Source organism: Pleurodeles waltl, chromosome 6, assembly GCF_031143425.1.
Source record: "Pleurodeles waltl isolate 20211129_DDA chromosome 6, aPleWal1.hap1.20221129, whole genome shotgun sequence".
NCBI lineage: Eukaryota > Metazoa > Chordata > Amphibia > Caudata > Salamandridae > Pleurodeles > Pleurodeles waltl.
This window is the reverse complement of record NC_090445.1, coordinates 212,885,077-212,901,927: the sequence shown is the minus strand read 5'-3', so window position 1 is coordinate 212,901,927 and position 16,851 is coordinate 212,885,077. Positions and strand designations below refer to the sequence as shown.

The 16,851-nt window shown below is 48.4% G+C and overlaps 1 protein-coding gene across 8 annotated transcripts in view; it reads left to right on the top strand.

Annotated features, from left to right (window-relative positions):
- The window catches only part of UBTF (upstream binding transcription factor), a 135,796-nt gene that overhangs the window by 40,842 nt on the left and 78,103 nt on the right, over positions 1 to 16,851 (top strand). For all 8 annotated transcript variants that reach the window (XM_069237876.1, XM_069237878.1, XM_069237880.1 and 5 more), the window contains one exon: positions 2,730 to 2,885. In XM_069237876.1, the coding sequence (XP_069093977.1) occupies positions 2,730 to 2,885 (156 nt within the window). The remainder of the gene's footprint in view (positions 1 to 2,729; positions 2,886 to 16,851) is intronic.

Below are 16,851 nucleotides of genomic sequence, written 5' to 3'. Positions count from 1 at the left end.
TGCAGGGCTGCGAGGAAAAACAACGCTTTATACAAAAACGAGTGGTCTGGAGCTGAAGAAGGGATAGGACTGAGAAGCAGCAGTTGGTATATTAAAGGTTTAAGGAGGAGTGCTTCTTAGCGCTGGATGTGTCCTGTGGATCGAGTTAATATTACTGAATGTATATGTTGCACTATTTGCAGTACAGGATGTGACCCAGAACAGTTAAGATAGCTCTGTGTGTTGGGAACCGTTGCACTTAATGCCTCCAGTGCCTGGAGCTGGAGGAACAGCTTTTTCCGAAGCACTGTTAGGGTAGGGGACCCCTTTGTTTCTATGCTGCTGGGTTCGCCCATTGATGAGTATATTGACGCATTTGAATTGTGCCTAGAGGCTGTGAATTTTCCCCGGATGGAAGTGGTTTGGTCGCGCGGCCCGCTGACTTCCCTCGGTGGGCGCAGCAGGAACCGGCCACGGCTGAATTACCTTTCTGTGTGTGCGCTGCGTGTTTCACCTTTGACATCTGCTTTCGTGTCCTGGTGCCTGTCCTCACTTGTCGGGAATGAAGGGGAGCAGGAGGGTGGGATGGGACAGACGGAACGTGTAGGGAGGAAGCAAGGAGTGGGCAGAAGAATGGTGACAGAAGATGGAGGTGAGATATGCACAGGACGGGAGAGCTGGGGGCAGTGGGGTGGGAGAGAGGGCGGCAGTGTGGCACTGGAGAACACCAGGGCTAAGGGATTAGAGAATGAGACGGAGAGCAGGGATAGAGGGTGGGGGGTGGGTTTTGAATTTGTGTTTTTTTTTTTGCGGTTTGTGCATTACATTAACTTGTGTTTAAGTGATGCTTTACAGATAAGTGTCGGAGAGTTAAAGTTAATGCCTTACAGCATGCTTTTTAACCCACATGAACTTTGCTACTCTACCTTACTAGAGTAATGCGTCAATAATTATTTTGTGTCGTCAGCCATTTAGGTGGCGACTGAGCAGCCTGGCTAGTTTTAGGTGTTAATCTAGAGTGCCGTGGTGGCTGCCCGATGCTGTAGAATAAAAGGAAAATGCTTGATGATATAAAACAGTAAAGCAGTGGTTTCTAAGCTAAAAGTGAATGACATTTTACTTTTCATCTCAAAATACCATATACTACTAGAATATCAAACATTCATAGTTGCTACAGCAAAAAGCAAACTGTATGTACCTTGTTGCTCATCCCTCTCACCGTTCTTCACACCTACTTCGGTCACATAGCAAGGAAAAAGTAACGACCCTAGTAGCGTTATATTATATGTCCATGTATTATATGAGGGACCCTTTATGTGAAGCGTATTCCACTCTCTCTTGTCGATTTTCAGTGTCTGAGAGATCCTGGAGATATGTTATCCGATTGGAGAGAACTCCTACAGGGAAGCAAGCGTCCCAATGTGATGCTCTATGTCCCTACTCACTGGTAGTGTAATTTGGCATTTTTAGACAAAGTAATTAACTATCCCGGGGACCAAAAAATACTTTTTGGCCAATGGACCCCATACGCTCCTGCCGTTCCAGTGCACCTTGCTTCTTTCGCTGTACGGTACATAGTCACTTTCTGGTCTTAGTGTTAGTCGTTGAGGACATTTCCCTGGCAGTTCTTGTAGATCAGCCCGGGTTTCGTAGATTGCTTGTGGGGGCGTTGAACTAGGGTCTTGGAGAAAGGACAGAACTGAGTTTAGAAAAGGACTGGCGGGTCATGGCCTCGCATCTGCTTGTACTACATGTGTACAGCTGCCCTGAAATTCGAACCAGTGTGGCATTTGTTCTGGATACAGTGTTAATTCACGTGAACTGAATACCCAATCAGTATTTCTCCTACATTCAGTGTCAGCCAAAACTCACAATAATTGGAAAGCGTGCCTGGGTTCCACAGCAGTGTATTATATATTGACCCCTGCCCCTTAGATTACAAAGCCATCCATTATAGAAATCCTGGAGGCCTCAAACGGGGATGCGCTTCCTACTTGTTCCCCTCTCAGAACTCCACTCGGCCAAAAACCGACACTTCTGACATCTCACACTCATCAGATAACACAGTAAATCTTAGTCCATCTGGCTGGTCTCAAATGTAAAGAAATAGGAGGGCACGTTGGGGTAATATTGTATTGAGTAGCTCTTAAACATAGAATGTCCCCTTGTTTATCACACAGAGTTGCAGTTAGTCCTTGCCCAGTCAGTGTACCCACCACGAGTTATCTGCTTGCAGAAAACACCTCCAGCACCTTCACTATAAACATCCAATGACCACAGACTGATGGAAGTCCAATCCCTCAAGGCACTTATAGCATAAACATGCCATCTTTCACTGTTGTCCTTCTGCACAAGCCCAGACCACTGTATCACTAAAACTACCAGTCTGAATGTAGTTCTTTCTCCCCTATATTTCGCTGCATTAGTGAGCATTTCCACCCTCGTTTAATTTCTACAATTTCCATCAGCTGCAGGAAGAACCTGGCTGCACTTCTCTTCTATAATGCACTTGCCAACACCTACTCCTTATCTACCAATTTCATCTAGAACGATCTAGCCCTCATCTTCTTTCCCATCTGGTTACAGTTTTCTCCCAACTGTAGACTAAAGGATTATATAGGTAACACACCAACATCCATCACCATCCCCCTTTCTGGATTTTACGTAAATCACCAGACTGTAGCAAAATGGATTTTCCTTTTTTGTGACCTAGAAGACCCAGAACTTAATCTTTGCTTCATGTTTTTCAGGCTAGGTATAGGGCTCGAGAGGCTGCTTTGAAAGCCCAGTCAGAAAGGAAGCGTGGATCCGACAAAGATGAGCGTACCAAGCTTCCAGAGTCACCAAAGACTGCTGAGGAGATCTGGCAGCAGAGTGTGATTGGAGATTACCTGGCCCGCTTTAAGGTATTACGGTCTTGCAAGTGCTTTAGGGGTAATGGATAGAAAGACAAGCCCAAGGCATTGTGTTTTTTTTCTGACTTAGAGAACTGCCCTTTCTGTTTCTGTCATTGGATGTTTTTCAAATTCCTAATTGTTAGAATGCCCTCCCACTGCAGAAGAATGCTAAGGGCCAGATGTAGCAAAGGGGTTTACCCATTCTGTGTCAATGAGAAAATGTGTTCGTACATATTGCCCTAAATGTTTTAGGATTGCCTTCCCACTGCAGACGTATTCTAAAGATTTTGAAACTGATGAAAAAATCCAAGATAAAAAATGAATTCATTAGGGAAAATAATGCTCTGCATACTCCTGCGTTCTAGTTTTGGCCTCTGACAACTGCAACCTGCTTTTCTTTAAATAAATCTTCTGAGTCATGAGGTCTCTGTAACTCCTTGTAAGGTTGGTAATAAGCATGGGCATCGGCTCCATTGTGAGATTGTGTTTTTTTTCTGGCTTCAGGTTGGGAGTTTTACCAGTCGAGCTCCAGGTCGATGCGTCGTAACCCATTTGCTGCCAGTCCTTAACCCCCCCATCCCTCCCCTAGGTGCCAGTCCTTTTTTTGGCTATTTGGGGCAGTTCGTGCTTAGACCCTCATAACTTTTGTCCACATAATCTACCCATACCAAATTTGCATCCTTTTTTCCCCCCAACATCCTAGGGATTCTAGAAGTACCCAGAGTTTGTGGGTTTCCCTGAAGGAGAGGAAGAAATTAGCCACAGCGAAAATTTAGTTTTTTTCAAACAAATTAGAAAAAAGGGCTGCAGAGGAAGGCTTGTGTTTTTTTCCCTGAAAATGGCATCAACAAAGGGTTTGCGGCGCTAAAATCACCATCTTCCCAGCTTTTAGGAACAGGCACACTTGAATCAGAAAACCACATGTTCGATGGCATCTGTCGCTGTAGATACGCATGTTCTGCAATAGCTCGCCATCTGGTGTTGGGCCGGAGTGTTACAAGTTGTTTTTCTTCGAAGAAGTCTTTCGAGTCACGGGACCGAGTGACTCCTCCTTTTGTCTCCATTGCGCATGGGCGTCGACTCCATCCTCGATTGTTTTTTTTCCGCCATCGGGTTCGGACGTGTTCCTGTCGCTCCGAGTTTCGGAACGGAAAAAATAGTTAATTTCGGAAGATTTTCGTCGGTATTGTTGCGTTCGGGATCGGCGTACTTAGATTCAACACCGCATCGAAGATCGAAGAGCTCCGGTGCCCTTCGGGGTAGTTTTTCGATCCTCCGTCGGGGCCTGGTCGGCCCGACCGCGTGCTGAGGAACGCCGATGGAACGGACCCCGTTCCGTTTCTGCCCCAAATGCCACAATAAATACCCCTACACAGACCAACACTTGGTCTGCAACCTGTGCCTGTCACCTGAGCACAGCGAAGACACCTGCGAGGCCTGTCGTGCGTTCCGGTCCCGAAAAACACTCCGAGACCGTCGAGCCAGAAGACTTCAAATGGCGTCCGCACCGACAGCCCGACGGGAGTTCGAGGAACAGGAAGAGGAAGGTACCTTCTCGATCCAAGACTCAGACTCCGAAGGATTCGACGATACACAAACCGTGAGTAAGACGTCGAAAACCACACAAAGAAACATTTACAAGGCCCAGGGGACGCCACTGCCACCAGGCCATGGCTCAACCCATAAAATCGGTGACCGACCGTCGGCACCGAAAAAGGCCCAAACAGTGCCGAGATCGTCCGACTCCGGTCGAGACACCGGCACGCAGCCTTCTCGGGACCGAGAAAGTGCTGGAGACAAGCCTCGACACCGAGATGCCGGTGTGGACACGGCTCGATGCCGAGACAGCGGCACCGAAACAGATCGACGCCGAGAGGTTTCGGCCCCGAAAAGAAAAAAAGTCACCTCGGAGCCGAAAAAACACGCAGACACAGTTTCGACGCCGAAACAAACTGCAAGCGACCCAGCTTCAGGCTCTTATACAGAAGAGCACTCGCTAACCTCCCAAATGCAGAAGCATAGGTTTGAGGAAGAGCTACAAGCAACTGATGCGGACCATACGCAAAAGCGTATCTTCATTCAGCAGGGGACAGGAAAAATAAGCACCCTTCCCCCCATTAGGAGAAAGAGAAGGTTGGAGTTCCAGGCGGAACAAGTACCACAACCAAAAGTGGTGAAAAGAGTTACACCACCACCCTCTCCTCCGCCCGTGATTAACGTTTCACCAGCACAAACGCCATCACACTCCCCAGCTCACACCACCATGAGCCAGGGTGACCAAGACCAGGACGCATGGGACCTATACGACGCCCCAGTGTCAGATAACAGCCCAGAGGCATACCCTACAAAACCATCTCCACCAGAAGACAGCACCGCGTACTCTCAGGTGGTGGCTAGAGCAGCACAATTTCACAACGTAAGCCTCCACTCAGAACAGGTCGAGGATGATTTCCTGTTCAACACACTCTCCTCCACCCACAGCTCCTACCAAAGCCTGCCTATGCTCCCTGGTATGCTCCGGCACGCAAAAGACATATTTAAGGACCCGGTCAAAAGTAGGGCAATCACACCAAGGGTGGAAAAAAAGTATAAGCCGCCTCCTACAGACCCGGCTTTCATCACAACACAGCTGCCACCAGACTCTGTTGTTGTAGGAGCAGCTAGGAAAAGGGCCAACTCTCACACATCTGGAGATGCACCACCCCCAGATAAAGAAAGCCGCAAGTTTGATGCAGCTGGTAAAAGAGTCGCAGCACAAGCTGCAAACCAGTGGCGCATCGCGAACTCCCAGGCACTACTTGCGCGCTATGACAGAGCCCACTGGGACGAGATGCAACATCTCATTGAACATCTGCCCAAAGACTTCCAAAATAGGGCAAAACAAGTGGTTGAGGAGGGACAGGCCATCTCCAACAACCAGATCCGCTCCTCCATGGACGCTGCAGATACAGCTGCACGGACAATTAATACATCTGTAACTATCAGAAGGCATGCATGGCTCCGAACGTCTGGATTTAAACCAGATATTCAACAAGCAGTTCTCAATATGCCTTTTAATGAAAAAGAACTGTTCGGTCCAGAAGTGGACACAGCGATTGAGAAACTCAAAAAAGATACGGACACTGCCAAAGCCATGGGCGCACTCTACTCCCCGCAGAGCAGAGGGAATTACAGCTCATTCCGTAAAACGCCCTTTCGAGGGGGGTTTCGGGGTCAAAGCACACAAGCCAGCACCTCACAAGCCACACCGTCCAGTTACCAAGGACAGTATAGAGGAGGTTTTCGGGGACAATATAGAGGAGGGCAATTCCCTAGAAATAGAGGAAGATTCCAAAGCCCCAAAACCCCTACTACTAAACAGTGACTCACATGTCACTCACCCCCTCCACACAACACCAGTGGGGGGACGAATAGGTCATTATTACAGAGCATGGGAGAAAATCACTACAGACACTTGGGTTCTAGCAATTATCCAACATGGTTACTGCATAGAATTTCTACAGTTCCCTCCAAACATACCACCAAAAGCACAAAATTTAACAACACACCATTCCAATCTCCTAGAGATAGAAGTGCAGGCACTATTGCAAAAAAAATGCAATCGAATTAGTGCCAAACACACAAATAAACACAGGAGTTTACTCACTGTACTTTCTGATACCAAAGAAGGACAAAACACTGAGACCAATCCTAGACCTCAGAGTAGTCAACACTTTCATCAAATCAGACCACTTCCACATGGTCACACTACAAGAAGTATTGCCATTGCTAAAGCTGCACGACTACATGGCAACTTTAGACCTCAAGGATGCTTATTTCCATATACCAATTCACCCATCGCACAGGAAATACCTAAGGTTTGTATTCAAAGGAATACATTACCAATTCAAGGTACTGCCTTTCGGATTAACAACCGCACCAAGAGTCTTTACCAAATGTCTAGCGGTAGTCGCTGCACACATCAGAAGGCAGCAAATACATGTGTTCCCATATCTAGACGACTGGCTAATCAAGGCCCATTCGTTAATAGAGTGCTCAAATCACACAAATCATATCATACAAACCCTCTTCAAACTAGGGTTCACCGTCAATTTCACAAAATCCAAGATTCGGCCACGCAAGGTACAACAATACCTGGGAGCCATAATAGACACATCAAAAGGAGTAGCCACTCCAAGTCCACAAAGAATTCAAAATTTCAACACCATCATACAACGCATGTATCCAACACAAAGGATACAAGCAAATATGGTATTACAACTCCTAGGCATGATGTCATCATGCATAGCCATTGTCCCAAACGCAAGACTGCACATGAGGCCCTTACAACAATGCCTAGCATCACAGTGGTCTCAAGCACAGGGTCACCTTCTAGATCTGGTGTTAATAGACCGCCAAACTTACCTCTCGCTTCTGTGGTGGAACGACATAAATTTAAACAAGGGGCGGCCTTTCCAAGACCCAGTGCCACAATACGTAATAACAACAGATGCTTCCATGACAGGGTGGGGAGCACACCTCGATCAACACAGCATACAAGGACAATGGAACGTACATCAAACAAAACTGCATATCAATCACCTAGAACTTCTTGCAGTTTTTCAAGCACTAAAAGCTTTCCAACCAATAATAGTTCACAAATACATTCTCGTCAAAACAGACAACATGACAACAATGTATTATCTAAACAAGCAGGGAGGGACGCACTCCACGCAGTTAAGCATGTTAGCACAAAAAATTTGGCATTGGGCAATTCACAACCAAATTCGCCTAATTGCACAGTTTATACCAGGGATACAAAATCAACTCGCAGACAATCTCTCTCGAGATCACCAACAGGTCCACGAATGGGAAATTCACCCCCAAATACTGAACACTTATTTCAAACTCTGGGGAACACCTCAGATAGACTTCTTTGCGACAAGGGAGAACGCAAAATGCCAAAACTTCGCATCCAGATACCCACACAAACAATCCCAAGGCAATGCCCTATGGATGAACTGGTCAGGGATATTTGCTTACGCTTTTCCTCCTCTCCCTCTCCTTCCTTACCTGGTAAACAAACTCAGTCAAAGCAAACTCAAACTCATATTGATAGCACCAACTTGGGCAAGGCAACCCTGGTACACAACGCTGCTAGACCTATCAGTGGTACCCTGCATCAAATTGCCCAACAGGCCAGATCTGTTGACACAGCACAACCAAAAGATCAGACACCCAGATCCAGCATCGCTGAATCTAGCAATCTGGCTCCTGAAATCCTAGAATTCGGGCACTTACAACTTACCCAAGAATGTATGGAAGTCATAAAACAAGCAAGAAGGCCATCCACCAGGCACTGCTATGCAAGTAAATGGAAGAGGTTTGTTTGCTACTGCCATATTAATCAAATACAACCATTACACACAACTCCAGAACATGTAGTGGGTTACTTGCTTCACTTACAAAAATCTAACCTAGCTTTCTCTTCCATTAAGATTCACCTTGCAGCAATATCTGCATACCTGCAGACTACCTATTCAACTTCCCTATATAAAATACCAGTCATTAAAGCATTCATGGAGGGCCTTAGGAGAATTATACCACCAAGAACACTACCTGTTCCTTCATGGAACCTAAATGTTGTCCTAACTAGACTTATGGGTCCACCTTTTGAACCCATGCACTCCTGCGACATACAGTTCCTAACCTGGAAGGTGGCATTTCTCATCGCCATTACTTCCCTGAGAAGAGTAAGCGAGATTCAGGCGTTTACTATACAGGAACCTTTTATACAACTACACAAAAATAAAGTCGTCCTAAGGACCAATCCTAAATTTTTGCCAAAGGTTATTTCACCGTTCCATCTAAATCAAACAGTGGAACTTCCGGTGTTCTTTCCACAGCCAGATACCGTAGCTGAAAGGGCACTACATACATTAGATGTCAAAAGAGCATTAATATATTACATTGACAGAACAAAGAACATCAGAAAGACTAAACAACTCTTTATTGCATTTCAAAAACCTCATGCAGGAAACCCAATTTCAAAACAAGGTATAGCCAGATGGATAGTTAAATGCATCCAAATCTGCTACCTTAAAGCTAAACGACAGCTGCCCATTACACCAAGGGCACATTCAACCAGAAAGAAAGGTGCTACCATGGCCTTTCTAGGAAACATCCCAATGCAAGAAATATGTAAGGCAGCCACATGGTCTACGCCTCACACATTCACCAAGCACTACTGTGTAGACGTGTTATCCGCACAACAAGCCACAGTAGGTCAAGCTGTATTAAGGACATTATTTCAAACTACTTCCACTCCTACAGGCTGATCCACCGCTTTTGGGGAAATAACTGCTTACTAGTCTATTGCAGAACATGCGTATCTACAGCGACAGATGCCATCGAACTGAAAATGTCACTTACCCAGTGTACATCTGTTCGTGGCATCAGTCGCAGTAGATTCGCATGTGCCCACCCGCCTCCCCGGGAGCCTGTAGCAGTTTGGAAGTTACCTTCAATTATTTACTACAATTCAACTCCTACCTCACCCTCTGCGGGAAAAACAATCGAGGATGGAGTCGACGCCCATGCGCAATGGAGACAAAAGGAGGAGTCACTCGGTCCCGTGACTCGAAAGACTTCTTCGAAGAAAAACAACTTGTAACACTCCGGCCCAACACCAGATGGCGAGCTATTGCAGAACATGCGAATCTACTGCGACTGATGCCACGAACAGATGTACACTGGGTAAGTGACATTTTCATTTTCAACACAATTTTGGTATTTTACTGGGGCATAACCCCATTTTTACTATTTCTTGTGCTTTCAGCCTCCTTCCAGTTAGTGACAGAAATGGGTGTGAAACCAGTGCTGAATCCCGGAAAGCTAAACATTTCTGAAAAATAGACAAAATTCAGAAAGGGGTCATTTGTGGAGATCCTCCGAGGTTTTCCTACAGAAAATAACAGCTGAAATTAAAAAAAATATTGAAATTGAGGTTAAAAAAAGCAATTTTTCTCCACGTTTTACTCTGTAACTTTTTCCTGCAATGTCAGTTTTTTTTAAAGCAATATACCGTTACGTCTGCTGGACTCTTCTGGGTGCGGGTGTAGGAAGTTGGCTCTGTATGTGCTCTTTCAAAGTAAGGAATAGCATGCACAGAGTCCAAGGGTTCCCCTTAGAGGTAAAATAGTGGTAAAAAGAGATAATACTAATGCTCTATTTTGTGGTAGTGTGGTCGAGCAGTAGGCTTATCCAAGGAGTAGTGTTAAGCATTTGTTGTACATACACATAGACAATAAATGAGGTACACACACTCCGAGACAAATCCAGCCAATAGGTTTTGTTATAGAAAAATATATTTTCTTAGTTTATTTTTAAGAACCACAGGTTCAAATTTAACATGTAATATCTTGTTTGAAAGGTATTGCAGGTAAGTACATTAGGAACTTTGAATCATTTCAATTGCATGTATACTTTTCAAGTTATTGACAAATAGCTATTTAAAAAGTGGACACAGTGCAATTTTCACAGTTCCTGGGGGAGGTAAGTTTTTGTTAGTTTTACCAGGTAAGTAAGACACTTACAGGGTTCAGTTCTTGGTCCAAGGTAGCCCACCGTTGGGGGTTCAGAGCAACCCCAAAGTCACCACACCAGCAGCTCAGGGCCGGTCAGGTGCAGAGTTCAAAGTGGTGCCCAAAACGCATAGGCTAGAATGGAGAGAAGGGGGTGCCCCGGTTCCGGTCTGCTTGCAGGTAAGTACCCGCGTCTTCGGAGGGCAGACCAGGGGGGTTTTGTAGGGCACCGGGGGGGACACAAGCCCACACAGAAATTTCACCCTCAGCAGCGCGGGGGCGGCCGGGTGCAGTGTAGAAACAAGCGTCGGGTTTGTAGTGTTAGTCTATGGGAGATCTCGGGATCTCTTCAGCGCTGCAGGCAGGCAAGGGGGGGGTTCCTCGGGGAAACCTCCACTTGGGCAAGGGAGAGGGACTCCTGGGGGTCACTTCTCCAGTGAAAGTTCGGTCCTTCAGGTCCTGGGGGTTGCGGGTGCAGGGTCTCTCCCAGGCGTCGGGACTTAGGATTCAAAGAGTCGCGGTCAGGGGAAGCCTCGGGATTCCCTCTGCAGGCGGCGCGGTGGGGGCTCAGGGGGGACAGGTTTTGGTACTCACAGTCTTAGAGTAGTCCTGGGGTCCCTCCTGAGATGTTGGATCTCCACCAGCCGAGTCGGGGTCGCCGGGTGCAGTGTTGCAAGTCTCACGCTTCTTGCGGGGAGCTTGCAGGGTTCTTTCAAAGCTGCTGGAAACAAAGTTGCAGCCTTTCTTGGAGCAGGTCCGCTGTCCTCGGGAGTTTCTTGTCTTTTCGAAGCAGGGGCAGTCCTCAGAGGATGTCGAGGTCGCTGGTCCCTTTGGAAGGCGTCGCTGGAGCAGGATCTTTGGAAGGCAGGAGACAGGCCGGTGAGTTTCTGGAGCCAAGGCAGTTGTCGTCTTCTGGTCTTCCTCTGCAGGGGTTTTCAGCTAGGCAGTCCTTCTTCTTGTAGTTGCAGGAATCTAATTTTCTAGGGTTCAGGGTAGCCCTTAAATACTAAATTTAAGGGCGTGTTTAGGTCTGGGGGGTTAGTAGCCAATGGCTACTAGCCCTGAGGGTGGGTACACCCTCTTTGTGCCTCCTCCCAAGGGGAGGGGGTCACAATCCTAACCCTATTGGGGGAATCCTCCATCTGCAAGATGGAGGATTTCTAAAAGTCAGAGTCACCTCAGCTCAGGACACCTTAGGGGCTGTCCTGACTGGCCAGTGACTCCTCCTTGTTGCTTTCTTTGTTCCCTCCAGCCTTGCCGCCAAAAGTGGGGGCCGTGGCCGGAGGGGGCGGGCAACTCCACTAAGCTGGAGTGCCCTGCTGGGCTGTGACAAAGGGGTGAGCCTTTGAGGCTCACCGCCAGGTGTCACAGCTCCTGCCTGGGGGAGGTGTTAGCATCTCCACCCAGTGCAGGCTTTGTTACTGGCCTCAGAGTGACAAAGGCACTCTCCCCATGGGGCCAGCAACATGTCTCTAGTGTGGCAGGCTGCTGGAACTAGTCAGCCTACACAGACAGTCGGTTAAGTTTCAGGGGGCACCTCTAAGGTGCCCTCTGGGGTGTATTTTGCAATAAAATGTACACTGGCATCAGTGTGCATTTATTGTGCTGAGAAGTTTGATACCAAACTTCCCAGTTTTCAGTGTAGCCATTATGGTGCTGTGGAGTTCGTGTCTGACAAACTCCCAGACCATATACTCTTATGGCTACCCTGCACTTACAATGTCTAAGGTTTTGTTTAGACACTGTAGGGGTACCATGCTCATGCACTGGTACCCTCACCTATGGTATAGTGCACCCTGCCTTAGGGCTGTAAGGCCTGCTAGAGGGGTGTCTTACCTATACTGCATAGGCAGTGAGAGGCTGGCATGGCACCCTGAGGGGAGTGCCATGTCGACTTACTCGTTTTGTCCTCACTAGCACACACAAGCTGGCAAGCAGTGTGTCTGTGCTGAGTGAGAGGTCTCCAGGGTGGCATAAGACATGCTGCAGCCCTTAGAGACCTTCCTTGGCATCAGGGCCCTTGGTACTAGAAGTACCAGTTACAAGGGACTTATCTGGATGCCAGGGTCTGCCAATTGTGGATACAAAAGTACAGGTTAGGGAAAGAACACTGGTGCTGGGGCCTGGTTAGCAGGCCTCAGCACACTTTCAATTGTAAACATAGCATCAGCAAAGGCAAAAAGTCAGGGGGCAACCATGCCAAGGAGGCATTTCCTTACACAACCCCCCCCCAAACGAAAGAGGATGAGACTAACCTTTCCCAAGAGAGTCTTCATTTTCTAAGTGGAAGAACCTGGAAAGGCCATCTGCATTGGCATGGGCAGTCCCAGGTCTGTGTTCCACTATAAAGTCCATTCCCTGTAGGGAGATGGACCACCTCAACAGTTTAGGATTTTCACCTTTCATTTGCATCAGCCATTTGAGAGGTCTGTGGTCAGTTTGAACTAGGAAGTGAGTCCCAAAGAGGTATGGTCTCAGCTTCTTCAGGGACCAAACCACAGCAAAGGCCTCCCTCTCAATGGCACTCCAACGCTGCTCCCTGGGGAGTAACCTCCTGCTAATGAAAGCAACAGGCTGGTCAAGGCCATCATCATTTGTTTGGGACAAAACTGCCCCTATCCCATGTTCAGAGGCATCTGTCTGCACAATGAACTGCTTAGAATAATCTGGAGCTTTTAGAACTGGTGCTGAGCACATTGCTTGTTTCAGGGTGTCAAAGGCCTGTTGGCATTCCACAGTCCAGTTCACTTTCTTGGGCATTTTCTTGGAGGTGAGTTCAGTGAGGGCTGTCACAATGGATCCATATCCCTTCACAAACCTCCTGTAATACCCAGTCAAGCCAAGGAATGCCCTGACTTGAGTCTGGGTTTTTGGAGCTACCCAGTCCAGAATAGTCTGGATCTTGGGTTGGAGTGGCTGAACTTGGCCTCCACCTACAAGGTGTCCCAAGTAAACCACAGTTCCCTGCCCTATCTGGCATTTGGATGCCTTGATAGAGAGGCCTGCAGATTGCAGAGCCTTCAAAACCTTCTTCAGGTGGACCAGGTGATCCTGCCAGGTGGAGCTAAAGACAGCAATATCATCAAGATAAGCTGTGCTAAAGGACTCCAAGCCAGCAAGGACTTGATTCACCAACCTTTGGAAGGTGGCAGGGGCATTCTTTAAACCAAAGGGCATAACAGTAAACTGATAATGCCCATCAGGTGTGGAGAATGCTGTTTTCTCTTTTGCTCCAGGTGCCATTTTTATTTGCCAGTACCCTGCTGTCAAGTCAAAGGTACTTAAGAATTTGGCAGCACCTAATTTATCTATGAGCTCATCAGCTCTGGGAATTGGATGAGCATCTGTCTTGGTGACAGAATTGAGCCCTCTGTAATCCACACAAAACCTCATCGCTTTCTTTCCATCTTTGGTGTGAGGTTTGGGGACTAAGACCACTGGGCTAGCCCAGGGGCTGTCAGAGCGCTCAATTACTCCCAATTCCAGCATCTTGTGGACTTCCACCTTGATGCTTTCCTTAACATGGTCAGACTGTCTAAAAATTTTGTTCTTGACAGGCATGCTGTCTCCTGTGTCCACATCATGGGTACACAGGTGTGTCTGACCAGGGGTTAAGGAGAAGAGTTCAGGAAACTGTTGTAGGACTCTCCTACAATCAGCTTGCTGTTGGCCAGAGAGGGTGTCTGAGTAGATCACTCCATCTACTGAGCCATCTTTTGGGTCTGATGACAGAAGATCAGGGAGAGGTTCACTCTCTGCCTCCTGATCCTCATCTGTTACCATCAACAGATTCACATCAGCCCTGTCATGGAAGAGCTTAAGGCGGTTCACATGGATCACCCTCTTGGGGCTCCTGCTTGTGCCCAGGTCCACCAGGTAGGTGACCTGACTCTTCCTTTCTAGCACTGGGTAAGGGCCACTCCATTTGTCCTGGAGTGCCCTGGGAGCCACAGGCTCCAGAACCCAGACTTTCTGTCCTGGTTGGAACTCAACCAGTGCAGCCTTTTGGTCATACCAAAACTTCTGGAGCTGTTGGCTGGCCTCAAGGTTTTTGGTTGCCTTTTCCATGTACTCTGCCATTCTAGAGCGAAGGCCAAGTACATAGTCCACTATGTCTTGTTTAGGCTCATGGAGAGGTCTCTCCCAGCCTTCTTTAACAAGAGCAAGTGGTCCCCTTACAGGATGACCAAACAGAAGTTCAAAGGGTGAGAATCCTACTCCCTTCTGTGGTACCTCCCTGTAAGCGAAAAGCAGACATGGCAGGAGGACATCTGTAAAGAAATGGCTCCCTGTTGCAGTTACCCCCCACTTTTTGCCTGATACTGATGCTGACTTGACTGAGAAGTGTGCTGGGACCCTGCTAACCAGGCCCCAGCACCAGTGTTCCTTCACCTAAAATGTACCATTGTATCCACAATTGGCACACCCTGGCATTCAGATAAGTCCCTTGTAACTGGTACTTCTAGTACCAAGGGCCCTGATGCCAAGGAAGGTCTCTAAGGGCTGCAGCATGTCTTATGCCACCCTGGAGACCTCTCACTCAGCACAGACACACTGCTTGCCAGCTTGTGTGTGCTAGTGAGGACAAAACGAGTAAGTCGACATGGCACTCCCCTCAGGGTGCCATGCCAGCCTCTCACTGCCTATGCAGTATAGGTAAGACACCCCTCTAGCAGGCCTTACAGCCCTAAGGCAGGGTGCACTATACCATAGGTGAGGGTACCAGTGCATGAGCATGGTACCCCTACAGTGTCTAAACAAAACCTTAGACATTGTAAGTGCAGGGTAGCCATAAGAGTATATGGTCTGGGAGTCTGTCAAACACGAACTCCACAGCACCATAATGGCTACACTGAAAACTGGGAAGTTTGGTATCAAACTTCTCAGCACAATAAATGCACACTGATGCCAGTGTACATTTTATTGAAAAATACACCACAGAGGGCACCTTAGAGGTGCCCCCTGAAACTTAACCGACTATCTGTGTAGGCTGACTAGTTTTAGCAGCCTGCTACAAACCGAGACATGTTGCTGGCCCCATGGGGAGAGTGCCTTTGTCACTCTGAGGCCAGTAACAAAGCCTGCACTGGGTGGAGATGCTAACACCTCCCCCAGGCAGGAGCTGTGACACCTGGCGGTGAGCCTCAAAGGCTCACCCCTTTGTCACAGCCCAGCAGGGCACTCCAGCTTAGTGGAGTTGCCCGCCCCCTCCGGCCACGGCCCCCACTTTTGGCGGCAAGGCTGGAGGGAACAAAGAAAGCAACAAGGAGGAGTCACTGGCCAGTCAGGACAGCCCCTAAGGTGTCCTGAGCTGAAGTGACTCTAACTTTTAGAAATCCTCCATCTTGCAGATGGAGGATTCCCCCAATAGGGTTAGGATTGTGACCCCCTCCCCTTGGGAGGAGGCACAAAGAGGGTGTACCCACCCTCAGGGCTAGTAGCCATTGGCTACTAACCCCCCGACCTAAACACGCCCTTAAATTTAGTATTTAAGGGCTACCCTGAACCCTAGAAAATCAGATTCCTGCAACTACAAGAAGAAGGACTGCCTAGCTGAAAAACCCCTGCAGAGGAAGACCAGAAGACGACAACTGCCTTGGCTCCAGAAACTCACCGGCCTGTCTCCTGCCTTCCAAAGATCCTGCTCCAGCGACGCCTTCCGAAGGGACCAGCGACCTCGACATCCTCTGAGGACTGCCCCTGCTTCGAAAAGACAAGAAACTCCCGAGGACAGCGGACCTGCTCCAAGAAAAGCTGCAACTTTGTTTCCAGCAGCTTTAAAGAACCCTGCAAGCTCCCCGCAAGAAGCGTGAGACTTGCAACACTGCACCCGGCGACCCCGACTCGGCTGGTGGCGATCCAACACCTCAGGAGGGACCCCAGGACTACTCTAAGACTGTGAGTACAAAAACCTGTCCCCCCTGAGCCCCCACAGCGCCGCCTGCAGAGGGAATCCCGAGGCTTCCCCTGACCGCGACTCTTTGAATCCTAAGTCCCGACACCTGGGAGAGACCCTGCACCCGCAGCCCCCAGGACCTGAGGGACCGGACTTTCACTGGAGGAGTGACCCCCAGGAGTCCCTCTCCCTTGACCAAGTGGAGGTTTCCCCGAGGAACCCCCCCCTTGCCTGCCTGCAGCGCTGAAGAGATCCCTAGATCTCCCATTGACTTCCATTACAAACCCGACGCTTGTTTCTACACTGCACCCGGCCGCCCCCGCGCTGCTGAGGGTGAAATTTCTGTGTGGGCTTGTGTCCCCCCCGGTGCCCTACAAAACCCCCCTGGTCTGCCCTCCGAAGACGCGGGTACTTACCTGCAAGCAGACCGGAACCGGGGCACCCCCTTCTCTCCATTCTAGCCTATGTGTTTTGGGCACCACTTTGAACTCTGCACCTGACCGGCCCTGAGCTGCTG